The 18874-nt window shown below is 37.1% G+C and overlaps 1 protein-coding gene across 5 annotated transcripts in view; it reads left to right on the forward strand.

Moving 5' to 3' along the window:
• Positions 1-15719, forward strand: part of pkn1b (protein kinase N1b) — a 34538-nt gene extending 18819 nt beyond the window's left edge. For 3 of the 5 annotated variants that reach the window (XM_079394869.1, XM_079394866.1, XM_079394868.1), the window contains exons 5-22: positions 1949-2094; positions 2218-2431; positions 4562-4747; positions 5476-5585; positions 5669-5812; positions 6260-6335; positions 6850-6979; positions 7061-7145; positions 8463-8557; positions 8776-8848; positions 9687-9778; positions 9990-10166; positions 10535-10597; positions 10687-10763; positions 12560-12702; positions 12954-13061; positions 13147-13227; positions 14145-15719. In XM_079394869.1, the coding sequence (XP_079250995.1) occupies positions 1949-2094; positions 2218-2431; positions 4562-4747; positions 5476-5585; positions 5669-5812; positions 6260-6335; positions 6850-6979; positions 7061-7145; positions 8463-8557; positions 8776-8848; positions 9687-9778; positions 9990-10166; positions 10535-10597; positions 10687-10763; positions 12560-12702; positions 12954-13061; positions 13147-13227; positions 14145-14348 (2204 nt within the window). In that variant the 3' untranslated portion in view covers positions 14349-15719. The remainder of the gene's footprint in view (positions 1-1948; positions 2095-2217; positions 2432-4561; positions 4748-5475; positions 5586-5668; positions 5813-6259; positions 6336-6849; positions 6980-7060; positions 7146-8462; positions 8558-8775; positions 8849-9686; positions 9779-9989; positions 10167-10534; positions 10598-10686; positions 10764-12559; positions 12703-12953; positions 13062-13146; positions 13228-14144) is intronic. The other 2 variants (XM_079394870.1, XM_079394867.1) reach the window with 1 other exon arrangement.
• Positions 15720-18874: the final 3155 nt, after the last annotated feature.

Consider the following 18874-nt stretch of genomic DNA (forward strand, 5'->3'; position numbering starts at 1 on the left):
TTCAGTTCAAAAGCCAGCATCTCTGATGGTACGGGGGTGCATAAGTGCATACGGTATGGGCAGCTTGCGTGTTTTCGAAGGCACTATGAATGCTGAAAGGTATATAAAGGTTTTAGAGCAACATATGCTCCCCTCCAGGGGACGTCTATTTCAGGGAAGGCCTTGTGTATTTCACCAGGACAATGTAAAACCACATACTGCAGCTATTACAACAGCATGGCTTCGTAGTAGAAGAGTCCAGGTGCTGAATTGGCCTGCCTGCAGTCCACATCTTTCACCTATAAAGAACATTTGGAGCATCATTAAATGAAAAATATGTCAAAGACGACCACAAACTCTTGAGCAGCTGGAAACCTATAGCAGGCAAGAATGGGACCAAATTCCAACACCAAAACTCCAGAAACTTGTAACCCTTATGGCCAGAGGTCTTCAAACTGTTTTGAAAAGAAGAGGAGATGCTACACCATGGTAAACATGCCCCCATCCCAACTATTTTGAGACCTGTAGCAGGCATCAAATTTGAAATGATTTTGTGCATAAAATTGTAAAACTTCTCAGTTTAAAATTTTTTTATGTTATCTTTGTTTTATTGTGAATAAAATATTGGCTCATGTGATTTGACAGTCTTTTAGTTTTCATTGTATTCAAATTTTAAAAACGATGGGTTGTAGAAAAGAACTGCTTGAAAATGTTTGGATGTTCTATCCCTTAATGAAGCTGTTTCTCAGTGCCTTCATTGATAGAGAGTAAAAGAGTCAGATTTAAAGAAAGACGTGAGATGTAAACAGAGAGATGAGAACTGGAGAGGAGATGGAGGGAGGAAATGGACGGAGCTGAAGCGTACGGCTCTAATGGACTCTAATGGCGTGTTTCGGCACTGAAGTCTCATGTGTCCTGAGGCTGGACGGCAGCGGGCTGGTTAAGAATAGATTTATTAATGCCGCTCCACCCTTCGGCCATCAGCGTCCATTGCCGGGCTGCTCGGAGAATGACGTTTGACATCCTGTGAGGGGATTTGAGGACGGGTCTCTCCATCAGTTTCACTTGATAATTCTTGATCAATAACATCTGTTCTGTATTTCTTGCACTTCTCTCTGGTTGTATACTACACCTTTTGTTGTAGTCATTTATACTGGTACTCCATATATACTGTGCACGGCATACTACTGCATACTGTGAATATAGTATGAGCAGTTTACCATTCTGAATATAACCTGAAGGTTTCTGAGTGTGTGAAAGGGTCTGTTCTTCAGCTGCTGTTTCTGTCAGGTGGAGGGTTAGTTAAGAGGTCCATGTCTAACCAAGTGTTATTTTAGTATTGTTAATTTCCTATTATTGTATTTATTAGTATTTAGGTTTTTAAAAAGTGTTTTTATTTTAATCTTAGTTTAGGTTTTAGTAAATTTGCTGTGTTTTTGTTATTATTTTTTTATCTATCTATTTTATCTGTTTTTACTTTTAGTGATTTCTTATTTTAACTTGAACTTTTTTTTAATGTTTTATTTTTTGTTTCAGTTTCATTTTAGTTTTCAGTTTTACACATTTTAATTCTTCAACTTGGAAAATCAGAAATGTTGCTGGGGCTACTAACTGAAATAAAATAGATTCACTTTTTATTTTATTTAATGTCATATAATGTTTATTTTAATCTTAGTGTAAGTTTTAGTAATTTGTGTTGTGTGTTTTTGATTTTTTTATGTCTTTTATTTTATTTTATTTCAGTTAGTTGCCACAGCAATATTTTTGGTTTTTATTTGAAGTTGTATCAGTTGTTAAATATTCCTAATTACAATCATAAATCAAACATAAACTCATTACAGATTTTCACTCAGTGACAGAGGTCTTGTGATAGTGCATGTTTCTATTAATAGCATCACCCAGTAGGATCTAATGCATGCATGTATGTGTGTGTGTGTGTGTGTGTGTGTGTGTGTGTGTGTCTCTGCAGGTAAGCCGGATCTGTGCGGGGTGGAGCTCCGTATCGAGGAGCTCTGGCATCATTACCGTGTTGAACATGCAATGGCCGAGGGCGCCAAAAACATGCTGAGACTTCTGGGAGCTGGAAAAGCACAGGACAAGAAGGCCATCGCTGAGGTGTGAGAAACACACATGCACCTCCTTAGGAGAAACAAAAGCTAACACAGATTACACACAGAAGTTGGCATTTGCTTGGATCGGAGGAATGAGGGTGAAGGTTTTGTTGGTTTTGTGTTCTAGGCTCAGTCTAGTCTCAGCGAAGCGTCCCAGCGCTTGGATCTTCTGCGAGTGTCATTAGAGCAGCGTTTGGTTAATCTACCGGAAGATCATCCGAAAGTGTGTCTGATCAAGGAGGAGTTAGTGTTGGCGTCGTCCTCGTCCTTCAGCTCCCGTCACAGCGCCCCCTACGTCCACAATCAGTACAGCACCCTCAGCAAACCCTCGCCGCTCACAGGTACGTCACTAACATGAGTGTCAAGAACCTGTCCACAACAACATGACTCACATTTCCCTCCAAAATCAAAAGAAAAATAGTTTGCTTTAAAAACATATTAATAAAAAACATAAATGTATCTAAAATAAAATATCTTAAAATATTAATTTAAATTAAAGGTGCCATAGAATGCATTTGATACAATATTTTAAATTGTTCTCTGATATCTACATAGAAGGTATATGGCTTAGGTAAAGAAACGGTTTTACAAGTCCATTTACAACCCTAGGATTTCTCCCTAGAATTAAATGGTCTGTTATTACCTTATTTGGAAGGGTCGTGAATAATAATGTTCAGCTGTGCTCTGATTGGCTGTTTCACAGTGCGACTCAATGTTCAGCTGTGCTCTGATTGGCTGTTTCACAATGCGGCTAATTTCAGTAGCTCACACAGCAGCAAGGAAACACAGGGAAAATATATATTTCAGTACTTTCTCGCGCATTGGATAATTATAATGTAAATAAAATGCGGGCATCAGGGAGCCGCTATTAATATGCGGGGCATTGAAACTGCTTTCGAATGCATGATGGCTTTTTAGTTTCACTTTCGAGATTCGCGATCACATGTACTCTGTTTATACTATGGAGCAGCAGTACTTACCACACATTTTACAAGATCAGATGCTTGTCAGTGGTGCTCAGGATCTGTAAATCATTCACCATCATCCTCAGTCATCTCTCCTTACTCTGTTTATGTGGTAAGTGTAATCTTATGTACTGTAATATAACAGGCTACAGCTAGCAGCTAACCATGTCCCTTTAGTGGCTCGCGTTATTTTATTAGAACGCATTTCCGTGTCTTTCTGAATACAGACACCAACCCATCCCTGCACAGCCTGGAACATAACATTTATTTCCATGATCTGCCATTTTCGCTTTTGTCCTCGCTTGTTTCTTCACGGTACCTGCAGAACTTCTGATGATTCGGCTCTGTTGGTTCGGCCGCGGCTGGCCTAAAACATGTGTTGTTATATGCAAATGTTGGGGGCGTAACTATTAGTGATCCCGACTGTTACATCACAGTCGGTGTTATTTTCTGATTTGCTTATTTTTCTGTGGTCTTTTGCATTTACGAGATTTACATAAGGAGGAGGGAACAATGGTGTTTGAGGCTCACAGTATGTCATTTCCATGTACAGAACTGTTATTATTAAACTATGCCAAGGTAAATACAGTTTTCCATTCTATAGCACCTGAATGTAAATACCATTAACACATTTTAACCCTACTTCTAATACAGTAATGTGAAAATCTCATTCTTAGTTGATTACCATATTATGATATTGTGAACATCAAAAGAAAGAAAAAAAAGTTTGCTTTAAAAAAATATTTAAAAACAAATCTACACAAAATGTACTTTATGATAGTAAAGGGGGACTGCAGTGGCAAAAACAATAATAAATCGATTAAAGATTAGTATTATGTTATCAAAGAAAAGTTAATATACATTTTTGGCTTTTAAAAACATTTACATTTTAACAAAAAAAATACATTATATAGAAAAATATTCAAAATATTTAATGCAATAAATATATTTTCATAAATTAATTTAATCATACATTTTTATTGTTAATAAAAATGCATAAATGTTAAATTATTATTATATATTTATTATTTGCTTTTTATTTCTATTTTATATGATTTTTATTTTATTATTTTACTCGATTGTAATTACTGTAATGTGAAAAATCAGTTTTATGACTGCAGTGATAAAACAAAAATAGCTATAATAAAATAGACTATAATACTGATGAATAAATTAATGTATTTATACATTGTGGTAGTATTATAATTATTATTAATGGTGAAAATTAAAAGACCAGACTAATAAAAAAATGGAGATTGAGGGATAAAATCTCACAATGCAAAAAAAAAAAAAAGAGCTTAGTGGTCCTAAAATAGGCTTTATGTTTTGTTTTGTTGTTGTTTTTAAATGCAAGATTTAATTTCTTGGCTTTTTTTTGCTTTGCATTGATTTTAGGTAAATATGATCATGTTTGTGTTTCACATGTTTTAGAGAGTCATCATCTAAATAACTGTAATGTAAATGTCACATCGAATTCTGACCGTGAGACGTGTGTGTCCCGCTCAGGGACGCTGCAGGTGCGTCTGCTGGGGTGTGTGGGCTTGTTGGAGGTCGTCCCGGGCCGCAGTCGCACGTCTCCGATGGTTTTGCCTCACTTCAGTCCCGGAGACAGCCGACCCTTCAAACTCAGTCTGAGCAGCAGAAACAGCAGCTTCAGCCTGAAGATTCCCAGCAAGAGCGAAGAGCTTTCCTGTGAGTGTCCTGCTTAATTCTCTGCTGACAGATGCAGTTCCAGTGTTTGTTTTTGTTTTTTTTAAAGAAATGAATACTTCTATTAACCAAGGATCGAAATTGACGGTAAAGGCATTTATAATGTTACAATAGATTTCAATTTCAAATAAATACTGTTTTTTTTTTTAAACTGTGAATCCTAAAAAAAATCAAATGTGTCAGTTTCCACAAAAATAAATATTTTCAATCAGAAATGTGTCTTGAGAAGCAAATCAGCATCATGTGACACGGAAGCCTGGAGTAATGAAGCTGAAAATTCAGCTTTGATCACAGGAATAGATTACATTTTAACATATATATATTCACATAGAAAAAAAAGTTAAGTTGTAATATTATTTAACTGTTTTTACTGTATTATTGTATCAAATTAATGCAATTTATTTATGTAAAACCGTAATTATTCCAAAAGTTTGAGATGTGGGCGGTCATTTGTTAATGAGCTCTCAGCTCTCAAATATTATAATATTTGTAAAGGGAGTTAATTTTGCAGTTTTTATTTTTAATAAATCTACTGAATTTACTAGTTTCAAGTTTTGAAATTCAGTGTGTCAAATAGTCTCAAACTCATGTCCAAAGTGCAGACAAATATGATTATTTTTCCATGATATAAGTCTTTTAAAGCATTACAAGTGCAGTGTTTTGTCGATGGATATATTTAGCGGCAGTAAGTGTGTTTTACGTGTGTTTAGCGGAGGTGAGCGCCGTGTTGAAGCTGGAGAACTGTGTGGTGGGACAGACGTGCTGGAGGAGTGTTGGTGAACAGACGTGGGATCAGACCTTCACTCTGGAGCTGGAGAGAGTGAGTAACACACACACACACACACACACACACACACACACACTCAGTACACACTCAGATATTCAGCTGATGTACTGGTTCAGTCCAGAGAGATGGAGATCGCGGTGTACTGGAGGGACTATCGCTCGCTCTGCGCGCTCAAGTATCTGAAGCTGGAGGACTTTCTGGACAATCAGAGACACCGAATACAGCTGGAGCTCGAACCGCAGGGACTGCTGCTCGCCGAGGTACAAATACACGCACAAACAGAAAATCTGTACTGAACGCTATTCGCATGAGTTTTAGGCTGTGTAGTGGTGTTTACATCAAAACAATGACAAAAGTACTAGTGATGCAACAAAATGCATTTTTTACAAAAACACTGAAATCTAAATTAAAGTTTTCATTAAGCTGCGAACCAAAACTCAATTAATCAATTAATGAATAACATTTTTGAATGATTTAAAAATGCTATTTAAGAATAATTCCTTTTAAAAACAGAATATAATATAAAAATGAGTATTTAATTATATTACAACTGAAAAATGACAATACTATTATTTATTATTACATCTTAATTTCTTTATTTCCATTTTTTGAAACTTATTTTGGCACTCAAAGCTTCTTATATTGGCGTCATGCTTTGGTGGATACTCTGCAATGAAACAGGGTTTGTATTCACGCTTATGTTACAGGTGATGTTCTTCAACCCTGTGATAGAGCGAGGTCCACGTCTACAGCGGCAGAGGAAGGTGTTTTCCAAACAGCAGGGTAAATCACATTCACTGCCTCTTAGCTTCTCCTGCAGTGCATGCTGGGAAAAACACTGCACACAAAAGATGAATCCCATGCTGAATGCACTTGTAGCAGTAAAGAATGTACTTTGACATTCATTATGAAGTTAGATGTAGATGTATATGCAAAAACAACAAAAACAGTTATACTTACATTGTCAAATATACTTGAATATTATAAAAACTGAAATTTTTGTAAGGCAGATGCTATTTGCACTGTGCAAACAGCAATAGATTCTACTTACACTGTTTACATCTGCGTCGCTGGAGCTGATGAGTCATAGCCATTGTTTTTTATTATGTTGACTATCCCAATCACATGTTAGTGGGCGGAGTTAGTGTAAATAGCCTCTGCCAACAAGGCGGGCTGTGTAAATAGACACTCCGTTTTCGTAATAATAAGCCTGAATGAATCTATTTTAGTCTCCAAAAAACTTATATATAATATGATATAATGTGGTAAGTTAGTCACTGTATGCTTGTTTGCTCAGGTAAAGCATTCCTGCGCGCAAAACAGATGAACGTGGACATGGCGACGTGGGTTCGTCTGCTGAAGAACGCCATTCCCATGAGCTCCTCCACACACAGCTACACACATCACAGCAACACACACAACAGCAGGTACTGTAACACCCCGCAAACACACGCCTGATCACCTGACATTTATCCCGACCCACGTCATGAACTTCACACTTTCCTCAGCAGTGAGATTTCCATCCAGAAGATCCAGCTAGACGCCGACTCTCCTCCATCTGTGACGAGGAAAAACACACAGACGTCAAACACGGTAAACCTGAGAGACTTTATTTCATGTATTCATTACTTTATCTTCTGTCTTTTCAGTGTTGCAGCACCATAGAAATTAATAACATTTTACAGATTTTGTTATTATTTACTTATTACTTATTAAATTGATTTATTTTCACTTAAATGCAAACAAACTTATTTAATATAGAATTTGATCTTTTATAACTATATTTTATTTGATAATTTGTCTTTTAAGCATAGCTGCACCATAGAAATAAATAAAATCAATGCTGTTTTGAAGTTTACAATGTTATTAATTTATTTATTTACAGGCAGTTTTTTAAACCATTTTTTTTTATTCTATTTTAAAATGCAAACACATTTCGTTATTATATAATTTGATATTTTATGTTCTGTCTTTTGTGGAAACATAGAAATTAATAACAATAAAGAATTTCTTTAATATACTGTATAATTTGATATTTTACAATTGTGACCATGGACCACAAAACCAGTCATAAGGGTCAAAATTGAGAAAAAATCTAAATATCTGAAATCTGAGGGTGCAAAAAAATCTAAATATTGATAAAATCGCCTTTAAAGTTGTCCAAATGAAGTCCTTAGCAATGCATATTACTAATCAAAAACCAAGTTTTGTTATATTTACGGTAGGAAATTTACTAAATATCTTCATGGAAAATTATCTTTATGTAATGTCCTAATGATTTTTGGCATAAAAGAAAAATCTATAATTTTGACCCATGCAATATATTTTTGGCTATTTCTACAAATATACCCCAGTGACTTAAGACTGGTTTTGTGCTCCAGGGTCTCAATTTATCTTTCAAGTGTAGTAGTATCATAGAAATGAATCATGTTTGTAAACTTAATAACAACACTGATATTATGTATTTACCTACAGGCAGTTGTTTAAACCATTTGAATTGAACTGATTTTATTTTAAAATCTAAACTTTTGACATTTTACCTTTTGTCTTTTAAATGTAGCAGCGCCATGGACATTAATAACATTGTAATAGCAGCACTGACTTTGTTTATTTATTTAGTAAATATTTACAATGAATGAAAACTCTTTCTCGGATGTAATTGCGATGTGTTTTATTGGCATGAACTGTACATTTGTATTGCCAAGCTGTATAAAATGAGATCAAAGTAACACCAGTATTAAAGTGTTATTAAACATTATTAATATTAATATTTCAATTAAAGTGAAATGATATGCACAAAATAAAGAAAATGAAATAATGTAAGCTAATAATAACATTAAATGAATTTAACAAAAAGGAAATGATTAATCAATAATAATTAGTTGATAATAATAATAATCTTTTTCTCAGGTGGACATTGGCCCAGCGTCCGAGCCGGTCTCTCCTCCTGATCCTGCTCCTCCGGAGAGGGCTGTCAGGACCAGTTCCCATAACTCCCAGCGCAGGTGCATGTCCCACCAGCACACAATATGTTTTCTAGAATGGGCCAAGACACGGCAGGAAACACACACACACACATTCGCACGTACATGATGCCTGTGATGTTTCTGACCTCACACCAGCTCTTCCCTTCAGTTTAATTACATCCGGCCTCTGTGTGTGTGTGTGTGTGTGTGTGTGTGTGTGTGTGTGTGTGTGTGTGTGTGTGTGTGTGTGTGTGCAGATCATCCAAAAGCTCTCTGTGTCTTCAGGATTTCCGAATGATCGCAGTCTTGGGCCGAGGACATTTTGGCAAGGTAACTGAAACATGTTCAGTCGCAGAACTATTAGCAAAGCAACTAGACAGACAGAATCAACACATTCGCCAACAATTCCTTTAATTTATCTTGTGCACGCTTTAAATAATACATATTTTAGGACATATTTTACCACAGACTAGTTGACCACTTTTCTGGACAAACTGACTAATAAAAATGTGTCTTGCAAACAGTGTTATTTATATACTACAGCAGTGTTTGTGATAATAATTTAATTTATTTTTTCGATGTTTCAGCTTTCTTTTTCATTTTAAGTTTTAGTAATTTTATGTTTTTGCATTTTTATTATTTTTTTGTATTATTTCTGTTTTATTTCCATTTTAGAATTTTTGTCCTCCAACTTTTTTCAGTTTTTAATTTTTTTTTTTTTATATATGTATATTTTTTTTTATTTCAGTTAACAAAACTTTTTTTGTTTACATACACATATATATATAGTTACTGCTTGCATCATTGGGGGAAAAGAAAAGTTTTCTTTTCCTTATTGGACACATTTTTCTGTAAAAATTGTGGGAAAAAAAAATGGTCTTGCAAGCAGTGTTATTTTAGTATTTATTTATACAATACTATTATCGTGTGTGTGTGTGTGTGTGTGTATATATATTTATATTTTATATAGTTTTACAAATTACTAAACTGCTAGTAAGTCCTACACAAAACTAATTTAAAAGTGGTTTTGCTTCTTGAATTTTGCATTGCATTAACAACAAAAGCAATGAAATAATTTTTGTATCATTTCTACTGGAGACACTATTTTTTGCAAAGGTGTGAAAGAAAATTCACGTGTCTGTTAAGCATGATATATGTGTGTTTCCAGGTGCTGCTGTCCGAATACAAACGCTCAGGGAAGGTGTACGCCATCAAAGCGCTGAAGAAAGGGGACATTGTGGCACGAGACGAGGTGGAAAGGTGAGGAACTTAGCGTGAGAGAAAAATCGCTTTTTAACAGTTTGCTTGATATTTTTATTACTTCTAGTAAAATATTGTGCAAATATTTTGTTTCTTGCTTAGTAAATCATAAATCTAGTGACCTTCACTGCACAAAGTGATGTTTTCTTAAAATGCAAAGTACATTTCATCTGTTTAGTGTTCAGTCTAAACTCTCTCCACTCTCTTCCAGTTTGTTGTGCGAGAAGCGAATCTTCGAGACGGTGAACAGTGCACAGCATCCGTTCCTGGTCAACCTGTTTGCGTGTTTTCAGACGTCAGAACATGTGTGTTTTGTGATGGAGTACACGGCCGGGGGAGACCTGATGATGCACATACACGCTGACGTCTTCTCTGAAACACGCTCCGTGTAAGTCTGATTATCTCACCTAGTTAACATGCACCACTAGTAATCATTACTGTGTACATCACAGGTCAATTGGGTAAAATTTTCAAATAATGAATAAATAAATATATGTAAATGATTCCATCATATTTCCCAGTTGACTAATCACAATACTGGTTTTCTGAAACGTTATGCTTAAATATTACACTTCCAAAAAAATTAATCTAAAGATTTTTTGATGTTATGAGAAGCTAAACAGCTCTCAAAATTGACCATTGCATGAAAAGCTGTTTTTTTCCTGTAGTGCACTTGTAGATGTTTTGTTCCTGTATTCATATGTATTGTTTACTGTATTCTTCATATATATGTGTGTGTTTGTCTGTGTGATGCAGGTTTTATTCTGCATGTGTGGTTTTGGGGCTTCAGTTTCTTCATGATAATAAGATTGTGTATCGGTGAGTAAACACACAAATAGAGCTGTTTTCATAAAATCAAGTTAGTAAAAGTTATAGTTAATTCTTGCATCTGTGTCTGTGTGTGTCAGAGATCTGAAGCTGGATAACCTCCTGCTGGATACTGAAGGTTATGTGAAGATTGCAGACTTTGGTCTTTGTAAAGAGGGTGAGTCACAGACTGTTCTTTCCATAATGATATTGATGGAGTCGATGAGAGAAGAACATGATGTTTGTTCACTGCTAGATCAGCGTGAATGGCCAGATGTGCTATTTTTTAAACCATTCAGGCCTTTGGGGTCAGTACGTTTTTTTAAATTAATGTTATTGAAAGAAGTATTTTATGTTCACCAAAGCTGCATTTATTTGACCAAAATACAGTAAAAACAGTAATATTATTAAATATTATTACAATTTAAAATAAGTGTTTTCTATGTGAATGCATGTTAAAATGTAATTTATTCTTGTGATGCAAAGCTGAATTTTCAGCATCATTACTCCAGTCTTCAGTGTCACATGATCCTTTCCTTCACAAGAAACAGTTCTGATTATTTGATGTTGAAAACAGTTATGCTGCTTCATGTTTTTTTTTTTTTTTTTTTTTTTCATTTAGCTGACGCTTTTATCCAAAGCGACTTACAATTGCTATATATGTCAGAGGTCGCACGCCTCTGGAGCAACTAGGGGTTAAGTGACTTGCTCAGGGACACATTGGTGTCTCACAGTGGATTCGAACCTGGGTCTCTCACACCAAAGGCATGTGTCTTATCCACTGCGCCATCACCGTTTTGTGGATAATGTGATGCATTTATTTTTTCAGGATTCTTTGTTGAATAGAAAGTTTAAATCTGATAGTCAGACATAAAAACAGTTATTTAGAATGTAAGTACAAGTTTGCGAGCCAAAAGAGGCTAAAAAATTACAGCCAGTTTATTTAAATCCATCCATCCATCCATCTTCTTCCGCTTATCCGGGACCGGGTCGCGGGGGCAGCAGTCTAAGCAGAGATGCCCAGACTTCCCTCTCCCTAGATACTTCCTCCAGCTCTTCCGGGGGGACACCGAGGCGTTCCCAGGCCAGCCGGGAGACATAGTCTCTCCAGCGTGTCCTAGGTCTTCCCCGGGGTCTCCTCCCAGTGGGACGTGCCCGGAACACCTTCCCGGGAAGGCGTCCAGGAGGCATCCGGAACATATGCCCGAGCCACCTCAGCTGACCCCTCTCAATGTGAAGGAGCAGCGGCTCTACTCTGAGCTCCTCCCGAGTGACCGAGCTTCTCACCCTATCTCTAAGGGATCGCCCAGCCACCCTGCGGAGAAAGCTCATTTCAGCCGCCTGTATCCGGGATCTTGTCCTTTCAGTCATGACCCAAAGCTCATGACCATAGGTGAGAGTAGGAACGTAGATTGACCGGTAAATCGAGTCACCACGACAGGTTCCTACTCTTCCTACTCTCACCAGTTTATTTAAAATAAAACTTAATTTATCACACTGGAAATGGAAGGTCATGTCAAATGCACTGCATTGTATATGTAACAGAGGCCAGCTGGTAAGAGCTGTGCAGGTAAACCCTACTCTCCTGATCTCAAGAGGCGCATTAGCAACTGATGCTAGAGGCTGTGCTCCATATGTGTTTATTTGCATGCCCTTCTCCCATGCCAGAAATGCCAGTTCAAATTCTGCTCAGAGCGGGTTGAGTAGAATTGGAGGGGTCACATTGGTGCCGTGACCCGGATGGGAATGAGTTTTAGGGGGGTGAGTGTAACAGAGGCCAGCTGATAAGAGCTGCACAGGTAAACCTAACTCCCCAGATCTCAAGAGGCACATTAGCGTCCTAGAAACACTCTGAGTGAGCTGGTTGAGTAGAACCGGAGGGCTTACACATACTGCAAAAAAGATGTGCGTAATCTCCTTTTTGCTCCCTCTTTCTGTTTTTTCAATATCTTGTTTTTATCTTCTGTCCTGTAGGAATGGGTCATGGTGACAGAACCAGCACATTTTGTGGGACTCCAGAGTTTCTTGCTCCTGAGATTCTAACAGACACGTCCTACACCAGAGCTGTGGACTGGTGGGGTCTTGGTGTGCTCATTTACGAGATGTTGGTTGGAGAGGTGTGTGTGTTTGTGCAATATTTTATTAAATTGTTTTCAAGTGTTTTGTTTTTTTCTTGATTGAAGCATAAATCTAACAAAATCTACTGAAGTTCACCACAAAGTGTGATTTTTGTTGTTTTCCAGTACAAACATCTAAACATTCTTAAATCAACTTGCATTTGCAGATACAAAGTGTTAAAATATGAAGTCTTATTTACTGAGTAATAATCTGATAAAAAAATTCTGATACATAATCTGTGTGTGTCCAGTCACCGTTCCCAGGTGATGATGAGGAGGAGGTGTTCGACAGCATTGTAAATGATGAAGTACGTTACCCAAGATTCCTCTCCACCGAGGCCATTGGTATCATGAGACGGGTGAGACTCTTATTTTTTCCCAAAGCTGTTCTCTGATTGGCTATGTTTGCTAACTGAAAGGGATTTCCTTGTTTTTCATTGGTAGCTGCTGAGGCGTAATCCTGAGAGACGACTGGGCTCCAGTGAGAAAGACGCAGAGGACATCAAGAAACAACCCTTCTTTAGAGTATGAAGACTTCACTTGCCACAATAATATTGAGTCCCTAAATAGATGGGGGGGGGGGGGTAAAAAATTAGTTGGGAAGAAATATGTATTCTCTTGCTAAACTTTTGTCTTACACAGATAAAAGTGTGGTGCTTTCCACTGCGTAGTACTACTTGGCACAGCTCGGCTCGGCTCTGTTTGCATTTCCACTGCAGTTTAGTACCGCTTTAGAGTGGGTGGGATTATACACATTGCCCCATCAAGCTCTTGCTGGATCCGCTCCTCAGCTATCAACGAGAGGAATGTCTGTACTTCCTCCACAGACCACGAAACAGATATTTTTTGGTTGTTAAAAAAGGTGTGCTCATTCAAAACAGTTGCGTTGCATTGCGTTCGATCCTTCGCTTGTTGTGCTGATTTAAATCTAGTGGGTCAGGTAGGGACGATTCTCTCCAGCCAATCAGTGATCAGCAGGGTTTACACATCACATTTTGGTAATGGTACGGCAAAACCCCCCAAAAGTGAGCCGTACCGTGCCGTACAATGCAGTGGAAAAGCGCCATTTGTGTTCCCTTGCAAAATAGTTGCGTCAAGTTGCAAAACTCTTGGAAATATAGAAATAATATGGGGTGGAAGGTAAAAAAAAAAAATTAAGAAAAATATTGTTTTGCAATAATTTCTCAGTGGAACGTAACACCTTTGCAAGTGAATATTTCAATGCTCGCAAAACTTTTGTGTTCCTCCAAGCAACTTTGTGTTCGCTTGCAAAATAATTGCTTCCCCCAAGAAACTACATTTTCTCACAAAAGTATTGCACATCTGCATTTTTCTTCACATGTCATTTTGTTTCATTGCCATGTCCTTTTAGGGACTCCATACAGTAATGCAAAAAGTTTCAATCTTAGTGATGATGTGTCTCAATCATCTTCTCTCTGTAGAATATGGACTGGGATGCGCTTTTGCAGAGACGAGTTCCTCCTCCTTTCGTTCCTGCAGTGAAGGGAAAGGAAGACGTCAGTAATTTTGACGCAGAGTTTACAAACGAAGCTCCGACCTTGACGCCTCCTCGTGAACGCCGGACCCTATCGCGGAAAGACCAGGACTACTTCAGGGACTTTGACTATGTCTCTGACTTCTGCTAGGACACAAGTGTGCATACTGACGCTGCTAGGTATGGGAGATGTGGTTCTTACATCCTAGTCCCCATCAAGGCTGCTTGGCGTGAGGACTGATGCTTCCACAGAGGCTTCCTGCCAATGGAACATGGGTTTGTTCAATATGAAACCATAAAGAGAGTAAGTGTACTGGGCCCATAAGAGTGATTGGACCTTGAGAAAATGACTCCATCTGACTGTAGGAGGTACATCAAACATGAAGAGATTCAAGAATCCAGATAATGTGAAGCTCTGAAAACTGGTGCCCACAATGTTTTCTCGCCCTGTTTGCAAAGAGGCAGGATTTTCAAATGGTCAGTCAGCCTCATTCATGACATTATCCTTAGCACCAGATGCTAATGAAGTCATTAATCTTGTGAATAGCGTGCTGCAGGGATGACCGATTTTTGTAGGCCAGTGCCCATTTTAGCACTTCTGCTCCCATCATTGTGAAGTTAATGTTTTTGTTTTGTTTTGTTTTTGAATGGGTTTTTGGTTAAAAGGTCTGGGGTTAACACAAGCTCAACATATTTTCACACTTTATTCTACAACATAAAGTGCATCAATAATACCCTCTTGTCTTGAAAAAGGCAATTGTTAACAAGTGTCTAAATGGGACTACATAGGTTGTTGGGGACGTTACCTGTTCAGCATGATGTATACTCATCCACTCACAAGTCACTTGCACAGCCCTAAACTGCAGTGGTGTAGTTCATTCATAGCCTACATTTACTTACTTCTAGTGATTATATTTAGGCTTCCAAATTCATAGAAGTTGTTAGATTATCATAATGAACATAATGTGTAAAAATCATAAACTTTTCTTGTTCACAGAGCTTATTTTCTTCAATAATCCAAAAGGTAATGGAAAAAACCATACTGGGTTTTTGTGGAGGCTAACTTATGGGTTGCTGGCCTACAAAAATGCATCACTGCAGCGTTCAATGGGATATTGTTGACTAGCAGGGTACAGTTTTTTGGTACTGACCCGAGTAAAATGACTCATTTTAATTCTCCCTTCTCCTGTCTTTTTGTCTCCATTTTCTTTGTTTACCAATGTATCCATGTATCACACAAAATCCAGAGACTGTTTACTTCTGTAATACACTCATTTAACCAGACGAGAGCGGCAGAGAGTTTGAGAGTACTGGAAACACTGTTGTATCAGGGGTTGGTTGTTCTGAGATCCTTGAGTTTGTATGCGTTTACTGTGTTATGAGCATGTCCCTTAATGAAAGGCAGCATCAACCTCTAGATTTGTATTTTTTTAGAGATTCTGTTTTTCTTTCTCACTGAAACTTGACTAACTATGGAAATGCTATGCCTGAATATTACTATATTAAACAACTCAACTCTTTTGGGACAATGGACGTCATATTATTATTTTTTTTAGAGAAGAGTGAAAAAAACAAAAGGCAAATTGTTAAAAATTGACCTTAATTAAACGGGGGGAAATAATATTATGAGTGTTGCAGGATGAAACTGACCAGGAACAGAATGGAAAGATCAATCCCACACAGATGTCTTCAAACTAAAGGTAAGATGTAAACATCCCAACACATACACATTCACATCAAATGATTTACTCCAATTTATTACCAAAATGGCAGAGTGAAGTTGGCAGGACCGTCCATTACTTCAGCAAAAAAACCAGAAAGTACAAAGTGTGCTGTGGGGGACTTGCTTAAAACATGATGAAGGGATGGTTTGAAGCACTTTTGAGATAATGTCTCATTATTCCCCCATGCAGAGGAGAGAAGGAGAAAGTATCCATGGAGACCGAGATGGAGCTGTAAAATGGGAGGTCATATTGTTCTGTGAACAAACTACACTCCTATATCTTATTCTCCCTCATGAACTAGTTGAGTCATTGTTTATCTGCCCCATAATTTTGCTTTTTTCAAGTAAATCACAACGCATTAAACTCCAGTAACATGAGTTTAGGCTACGGCGCATTAATTTCAGTTGTGGTGAAGTATTTTGCTATGGTACAATGGCCCCTTTTTACACCTGATGCTAAATATAAAGCAGGTAAAGATTCATCTTGAAGGAACATTTGGATTAGTTCACTCAAACTACCTACGCAGGTAGGCAGTGATACATTTGGTCATGTTGCATTTGTAGTGTAACTGCTAATGCATATTGACGGTCATGTTAATACTTAATCATTGCAGGAAGGCGGCAGTAAACTATCAGAGCTTATTTTGTTCTCAATCCCATTATCAATCTTCAAAGTTTATTGTAGTCACAAAATAAGAGACCCTAAAAATCTCCATGAAATCCAATCACAAGTCAGCTTAATACATTGCCTAATACAATTATTATTATTAATTTGGTAAGAAAAAATAAACGTTTTGGCCAGCATGGACTTTAACTTTAGAAGTGGTTCGCAACCAACACAATATTCAAAGACCCCATATATAAGGTAATGTATATTTATGCTGGTATTTCTGCTGTAATTTTAACTCTTAAAACGATCAGGTTAGATTATTTTAATTTATGAATACATTTGAATAGAAATTATGTTTTTAGCAATAATAACTAAAAAAAAAACTGAGTTTGTTTAAAAGATATGTTACAGTGAGGATCGAAAGTTTGGGAACCCCTTGCAGAATCTGTGAAAATGTGGATAATTTTACCAAAATAAGAGAGATCATACAAAATGCATGTTATTTTTTATTTAGTACTGTCCTGAGTAAGATATTTTCCATAAAAGATGTTTACATATAGTCCACAAGACAAAAAAATAGCTGAAATTATTAAAATAACCACATTCAAAAGTTTGTGAACCCTTGGTTCTTAATACTGTGTGTGGTTACCTGGATGATCTACGACTGTTTTTTTGTTTTGTGATGGTTGTTCATGAGTCCCTTGTTTGTTCTGAACAGTTAAACTGAGCTCTGTTCTTCAGAAAAATCCTCCAGGTCCTGCAGAATCTTCAGTTTTCCAGCATCTTTTGCATATTTGAACCCTTTCCAGCAGTAACTGTATGATTTTGAGATCCACCTTTTCACGCTGAGGATGATTGAGGCACTCAAACACAACAATTAAAAAAGGTTCAAACATTCACTGATGTTCCTGAAGGAAAAACGATGCATTAAGAGCCGGGGGTGAAAACTTTTTGAATTTGAAGATCAAGGTAAATTGTACTTCATTTGTCTTCCAGGAAACATGCAAGTATCTTCTGTCGCGTCAGAAGGGCAGTACTAAATGGAAAAATATGATATTTCAACAAAATAAGAAAAATTTGGACATCTGCATCCTGTTCAAAAGTTTTCACCCCCCGGCTCTTAATGCATCGTGTTTCCTTCAGGAGCATCAGTGAATGTTTGAACCTTTTTTAATTGTTGTGTTTGAGTCCCTCAATCATCCACAGCGTGAAAAGGTGGATCTCAAAATCATACAGTTACTGCTGGAAAGGGTTCAAATATGCAAAAGATGCTGGAAAACTGAAGATTCTGCAGGACCTGGAGGATTTTTCTGAAGAACAGTGCTCAGTTTAACTGTTCAGAACAAACAAGGGACTCGTGAACAACCATCACAAAACAAAAAACAGTCGTAGATCATCCAGGTAACCACACACAGTATTAAGAACCAAGGGTTCACAAACTTTTGAATGTGGTTATTTTAATAATTTCAGCTATTTTTTTGTCTTGTGGACTATATGTAAACATCTTTTATGGAAAATATCTTACTCAGGACAGTACTAAATAAAAAATAACATGCATTTTGTATGATCTTTCTTATTTTGGTAAAATTATCCACATTTTCACAGATTCTGCAAGGGGTTCCCAAACTTTCGCATGCCACTGTAAATGTAAGAAAAATAAATTGTTTTTCCCCAGACAACAAGGCTTAGTTTCTTACATCTCGTGGCTTCTCAAGAAATATCGCTTTTAGATTTTTAAGATAACATGTAATGTACAATGCATTTTCATTAGGAAAAAAAAAGAAGGAATTTAAAACCGAATTTGTGAACAGCAGAGGTTATCTGAAACAAGTCCTTCAAAAAAGTTTGAAAACCCCTGTAAAGAATTTGAGAGTAGAAAACATTAATCTTTCTACTCTTGTATGTTTCCTGGTAGTTTGTGAAGATTCAATGTAAAGAGGCCACTCATACAGACTGAAAATGATTTTGCTCCAGACTAACCGAAACATCTGACATGAGTTAATTGACTGTCATCAGAGCAGACTGATTAAATTGCATGATGTTTTTAAACATCTCTCGGTGATTGCAGAAGCTGCTCGTTCTGCACGGGGTCATGTGGCTCTGATTTGTTGGGAAGGCTCAGGTGTGTTCTGGTCTCATCACATTAAATATTCTGCAGATTTACTATCTTTCCACACAGTTGAGCTCTGAGTGTCTTTCTAAAGAAATCATAACAAAATACTGCACTCTTCTTCGGAGATAATCGAGCTGGCAGTGCTGGTAAAGTACCAACAACATTGTTGGATTTATGAACTTTGTTCACATATTAATGTTAGAAACTAGGTTTTTACAATCCCAAAGATTT

The sequence above is a fragment of the Barbus barbus genome (assembly GCF_936440315.1).
Source record: "Barbus barbus genome assembly, chromosome: 3".
Lineage (NCBI taxonomy): Eukaryota > Metazoa > Chordata > Actinopteri > Cypriniformes > Cyprinidae > Barbus > Barbus barbus.